Source organism: Echeneis naucrates, chromosome 15, assembly GCF_900963305.1.
Source record: "Echeneis naucrates chromosome 15, fEcheNa1.1, whole genome shotgun sequence".
Classification (NCBI taxonomy): domain Eukaryota; kingdom Metazoa; phylum Chordata; class Actinopteri; order Carangiformes; family Echeneidae; genus Echeneis; species Echeneis naucrates.
Genome location: NC_042525.1, coordinates 22,988,052 through 22,994,709, shown reverse-complemented (window position 1 = coordinate 22,994,709; position 6,658 = coordinate 22,988,052). Strand labels below are relative to the sequence as shown.

Here is a 6,658-nt window from a genome sequence, read left to right as displayed (position 1 = left end):
CTGAACTTTTACAGCCTCCTGTTCAGACCTGTGAGACAGGTCGATCCTGTCTGCAGCCTAATACCTCTGTGGGGTGAGACCAGAGAGGCATCATCGCAAGGAGACCAGGACAACTGCCAGTATAAGACCAAACCTCCGCATCCACGCATAGTCCAAACACATCAGCAGCCATGGACAAACTCATATCCAATGTTCTGGGTAATGATGGCATTGCAGAAGTTGCTGGGGAAAAAGTGGGTGAGTATCATTTGCAGGGTATCTTGGAGACAGAGGAAAATTTGAGTGTGATACGTCTATTGACTGTACAAGGTTCAAAGATGCTGAGGAAGGGCTTGAACTTGTGTCTAATTAGACTTAAATATACATTTGATCTCTGTGAATATTTCATGACATAACAGATTGTCAAATTTTACTGTTATTCAGTGACACTTATTATAATAATTAGAATATTTCACAATTTCTTCTGCATTATCAGCATCATTCGCATATATCTTCTCTAGTCCTGTGAGGGTCTACCCTGGTTTAGCCATGATCAGGGTGCAATCGCTCTCTCAGAGACTCTGGCTACAAGGCTCATTCAAGTCTCTGTAGACTTGAATCAGAGTTAATGTATAGATTCAGATGTGTCTAAAAATGACAAAATTAGGATGAAGTAAATATGTCCTGCTGTGTTTTGTCTAATTTTATCAGGGAGGTTATCAGCTCAGCTGTTTTTGCCTTCTCATGTGTTGTGCTCCCATCATTCACTGCTGCTCCACTTATATAACCCCTTTTTTTATACATGTTGTGTCATTGACTATTCCATTTTTTAATGCAGCAAGTCATTTTGATTCATAGCTCATAGATTTGCTAAATCAAAACATCTATGTTAACTTCTTCAAGTTATTAAAATTTTTCAGAAAATTCTGCATTCTTTAATTCTCTGACTACTAAATTCAAAAGCACTCATCAATTCATAACTCGATAATGTGAGCTGCTGCCTGATGATCAGTGAGGTTTGTTTGACATGTACATTCTGACAGCTGCTCTTAGACCATCTGGAAATAAAAGTTCAGTTATGGGCGTGAAGAGAGGGAGGAGTAAATGGCCTTTGTTTTCAAGTATGTACGTGTTCTGGCAATCAGGTGACAGGAAGCTCAGGGGAAATATTGTACTCTTGGTTGTCTCCTGATCATTCAAATCCATCAGCTGCAGGCAGGTTCATTAAGTTGCTGGCACCAAACTGTCTCCATTTTATTCCAATGTGCAGGTCATAAAACCCTAATAACACTGTACTGCAACAGTAGTAAGCTGCTCTCTCCGAGGACCAACTTGAGCTCTTTGTCCCACAGGTGATATCGTGGAGGATACAGTAAAAAAAGTCCTGGGTGGAGGTTCAGAAAAGAAGGAGGAGAAGGGGGAGGGAGGAGAATTCAATGTGGGAGATGCCCTTTCTCTCGTCACTGGAAAAAAAGAGGGAGGTGGTGAGTCTTCTACAGCCTCTCAAGCCCCCACTGTCTGCACTTACACTTGTCATCTTCACAGTGCACAAAATGATACAGTCAACATTACTTAAGGAATAAGTTACTGAAAATCTAGGTACCTATTTGTTTGTACAGAACAAAAAAGCAAAATAATAATCGTCTCACTTTCGATCAAACCAAAACCAGGTTTACAAGGTAAAAGCAAATAAATGATTCAGTTAAAGATGAGCAAAGATGATGAAAATAACTAAAACAAAGAAAGAAATCATGACAAAAGAAGATTTTAATTCATCAGTTTCTAGAACCTGTTATCAGACTTGATGAAGCACTGTTGTTCAGTCAAACAGCAACACTTCTCTTTTCTCTTTCACATTTCTCAGAAGAGACTGCAAAGAGACCCCTTCAAGGCCTCTTTGGATAGATGCCCTGCAGACCATGTCCTGACCTGAGTCTCCTGAAAAAAGCAACAGTGATACTTGGCAATACCAATGCCCTTCTCAAATTTTGGGAAATTTGAAATAATGAATATATGAAATAAAATTAAAATGTAAGTAACTGCAAGTAATTAGGAAAGGTGTCAAAGTTTGTGTAATTTGGTCTAGATCTTCTCTATATGTAAAGTGCATTGATGTAACTTTGTTATAATTTGGTGCTATAAAAACATCAGATTTCATTTGTTATTTGATTAAATTCATGTTACTTACTTAATTACTATCTGCACTTGCTTTTTTAAAACCATGACAATGTACTTAAAACTCTTAAAAATGAAAAGTAAATTTATGTGTGTGGATTAAAATAATCAAGCTTATTGAAATCAAAAAATGTATTAACCAGGACATTGAAGGTCACCTTGAGACAAATTAAATGAAAGATTGGTCATATATGAAATGTATTACTGTATCAGTGGCAATTCTCAGTGAAATCAGTATGTTTAAATGATGATCATGTATTTTAAAACTTCCAGAGTCAAATGAGATGTTGTTGTTTCATTTGCCCCAGTTTCAGAATCAGATAATGTGTGTACTGATGATTTAAGTAAAGGTCAACAAACACTACTCTTAAAAGAGCGTCTGTGAGCCTTAATTCCTGATCGCATTTTCTTTTTCTTGTTAGTACTCATTGTGCAGCATTTTGGATCATCTGGAGACTTGCTAAATTGATAACTGAGATGTCCTGATCATGAAGGATTACTGTAGTCCAGTCCAAAAGTATAAAGGGCTTGGACTAGACTTGTTTTGTGTGTTAAGTAATGGAGCATGTCCTAATTCGAATGAAGCCAAAACTTCTTAACATGGCACAGCAGATCAAGTACAACAAACCCGAAAACTTACCTGGCTTCATATATACAGGTGTCACCTGCAAACCAGTGGAAATCTATCTGATGCCTCCTGCTATTATTCACCAAGTGGTCCATAGCATCATACAGCCATAAAATCTTTAACTACTCTATGTACAAATGTGCCTTGTTTACATACAAATTTACATTAGAATTGGAATCTGTCCGAACTAATTTCCCCTTGGGCACAAAGGGTAAATTTAGGTCTTCTAGTCCAGTCTTGAGTCTTGAGTTTGAATTTTGTGTCTGCGATCACAGACACAAAGTTCGGGCTTCTGCTAATTCTAACTCTCACTCGCTGGACTGGCGTTGTTTTATTTGACCCAATGCTTGTCCCCTGTCCCCTGAAGTTAAAGGACATTTCTTCACCACTTAATTTCTTCTTCCAACAGAAGTCTACATTCAAGCGGTTTACAGATAAAGTTTTAATGAAACTACTGAGCTATTAAATAAATTATTTCTAACACTTTGTGAACAAAGACAAACAGAGATGATAAAAAAACCTTTTTAAAATCACAAGAAATTGAGATGTATTCTAATAACTTCAGATGAATTAAATATATGAACAATACATGCATGGAACAGAAACACATAAGGTGCTACTTGGTCCTGCAGCTGGTTTGGTTTCAAAATCACAATGGCAAAAAATAGTCCACACAAGAAAAATAATTTTTTCTTTTTTGTCATTATAAAGCACAAACCCACCTGCAACGGGTCTTGAAACGTATATTCAAAATATCCAACAAAAAATTTTAACAATGCAAATGTAAATTGTTCTGTTTCTATTGATGGCTTTTATTGGATTATATGTGAGAAAAATGCTTAAATATTTGCAATAGAGAAGCTGAAAGATGGCAGGATGGATTGAGGGTGGATGGAAAAGTCTTCTTGACAGGCTGCATATAACATTAACCCTGGTAAGTTCCACTCGCTCATCTGAAATTTGTGAGTGTCTTATAGTGTTGTAGTGAGTCACCAAGGAAGGCGAGAATCGTCCAACCCATCGGTGCCATTGTTCTCTTCGTCTCTGTGCAACGTGACTAACCTGCCCTTTGACGACAGCAACCCACACATACAACACTTACAGTCAAAACTCAGTGCTCCAGCTGCCAATGCAAAACAAAAAAACTTTACATATGGCTGAGGCAGGTAGGGCGGGAGGAGGGAAGGTGGGGAGGGAGGTAGGGAGTTATGGTGGAACTGGTTGTTCTTGTCTGCAGACACACCTGATCCTCAACAGCCAAGAGAGACAACAACACCTGAGTTAGCCGCAGTCTTACCACCACCTTCCCGATTAGACACAACAGACAGAGCAGAGATGGATAAAATCGCACAAATGGTTGGGGAGAAAGTGGGTGAGTGTTTGGGTGTGAGTGTATGACTGGGTGTTGTACTCATTCTGTAGTTGTATGATAATGTTTCATTCTTTCAGAATTTGTTGAAACTGGAGATACACAGTTTTAAAAAACTCTGGTGGTTTAAGTCTCAAGTTTTTGGTCCAGGTTTTGAGTCTTTTGAGTGAATGGTTTTAATGGTAGATTTTCTCCAGTAGACGGTTTTTGGCCCTGCCAGAGGTAAAAAGACAGAAAATGCTCATGTGATCATTTTATGCCCAGATATATACACTTGTAAAACTACAGTATCAGCTTCAACACTAATAATGCTTTGCTTCATGTAGTTATGGTGCAATTAATGGGTTTTGATTTTCTGATTTTCTTTTTTTCTTTTTTAATGCTTATTTACCAAGTGTAAATGATACACCTGTACAACACTGCACTACAATGAAGGAAATCAGGTCAGAAAGTGGTCTGAAAGTGATAGGCAGACCTAGTTAGACATGAAAGACATGAAAGTCTTCTCTCTGATGGCATGAGTCTTGAAGACAGAGAGAGACATCCCTGTTCTGATGGACTTCAGCTTGTTCCACTATCAGGGAACCAAAGACGAGAACAGTACAGTTTGAGATGGTCTCGGGATAGCGAGGGATTATATGGATGATGATTTGCAAATCCAGAGGTAATTCTGAGGACAACATATTACACAAGTAAAATGTTCATGAGCAATGTGCCTTTGGATGGAAGACCTCCTGCACCATCTATGATGAGCTACTACTTTTTTCACTTATGCCTTTTATGAGTCTTGCCACAGGCAGGTTAACTGAAAAAAATATGGCTTTCATTTGAAACTGTGTGAACTGACAGTGTGATTCTGTTGCAGGAGACATAGTGGAGGATGCAGTGAAAAGTGCTCTCGGTGTTAAAGACAAAGACAAAGACAAAGACAAAGAAGGAGGAATCTTCTCCCTCTTTGGAAGTGACAAGGACAAGGAGAAGGAAAAGGACAATGACAAAGATGATAGAAAATCTGGATTCTTCTCAAATCTGTTTGACAAGGATGATGATGATGATGACAAGAGGCAGAAAAAATCAGGATTTGCAGGTCTCTTCACTGAACAGGAGGGAGCAGATGCTGCTGGCGGTGAAATTGCAGGAGGAAGAGGGGGAGAAGATGAAGAAAGTTTGGGGTTTTCAGGAGGAGGTGTGTCAGTAAATGATGGAGGTAAGCATGGAGATGATCAGGAACAGACACACTCTCCTCAACAAGTTAAACACATCTTAAAACAACCTATGTCCACATGTTCACATATCCATGAGAATCCAGGAGGGTCAGGAATCATTCTGGCTTTCTCCTTTCTCCTTTGTCTTTTTGATCTGAAGTCATGTGGCTCAGCTCAACGACGATTGTCCTTTATTTAATCTCAGATTTGCTGAGCGATCTGATTGATGTGGCTGAAGAATCGTCGAAAGGGAAGTGAGACGAAGTGAGTCCAGAAACCTGACCTCTGAGAGTCACCCTCACCCTCATGTTGGGTCCAGCTCCTAATCTGTCACCTGACCTCAGAGACAGAAACATTAGCAGTTTCGTCACAGCTAGCTTGGACAACATGAGTCACCCTGGAGTTGTGTGTTTGTTTCTGTCCTGTAAAATATACCTACATTTTAAGATATGTACATTAACAGAAATTGAGTTTCAGGAGTTATGAGCTATGAGTTCACCACTTTGATATATACTTATATTTCATATTTCCCAAACAACTTTTCATCATCTTTTTTCTTTAGTTTGTTCTCACCTGCATATATGGATAAACAAATGTAAATTGGCACTTTTTGCTAAATTTTGGCAAGTTTACATTGTGTATATACACTGATGTGAACAGATATAGTGCCTGTCCTGTAAGTAAATAAATGATATACATTGTTTCATCTGTAGTAAACCGATTGGAGCTACAATTGTGTAGCCATTTGACTTTCTGCAAACAAATGGCATAACATTTCTGTATATTTATTAATCTGTTAACTTTACTGGTTTGTATTATGAACAATCAGAGTAATAATTTTTGATCATTATATGACTTGATTTCAAAGCTGATCAGTATTTTTTCATATGTGATGGGCATTAAGTACCACAGACTGATCAGGAGCATCACATCAATTCACTATATTTAGAAGCACAATATGCATAATTACACATATTTCATCAAAAACTATTTTGTTAGCAGATATCACCTTCATATAAAGATTTTGATGAGGTTCAGTATGCAACGCAGATGTATTTTAGCTGTGATGATTAAATAAATAAAACTCTTACTGCCTGTTTTGTTTCTTATCAATTACTTTTATTTTATATTGGAGGGAGAAGATTGATGTAATCAAATATGAGATATGTTAGTCCTTTTTCCAGATTGTGTCCCTAGTGGTGACCCCCCCCCCATCCTCCCACCCTCTAGATCTCTCAATCAAATTTGCCTTAGGCATACAGCAAACAAGACTGTATGACAGATATACACAATTAATAACTA

At 38.0% G+C, this 6,658-nt stretch overlaps 1 protein-coding gene across 1 annotated transcript; it reads left to right on the top strand.

Annotated features, from left to right (window-relative positions):
- Positions 1 to 4,029: 4,029 nt before the first annotated feature.
- LOC115055615 (myb-binding protein 1A-like protein) lies at positions 4,030 to 6,453 on the top strand. The gene is made up of 3 exons (XM_029521553.1): positions 4,030 to 4,154; positions 5,017 to 5,358; positions 5,562 to 6,453. The coding sequence occupies exons 1-3, from the start codon at positions 4,118 to 4,120 to the stop codon at positions 5,612 to 5,614; spliced, it is 432 nt and encodes a 143-aa protein (XP_029377413.1). The 5' UTR covers positions 4,030 to 4,117; the 3' UTR covers positions 5,615 to 6,453.
- Positions 6,454 to 6,658: the final 205 nt, after the last annotated feature.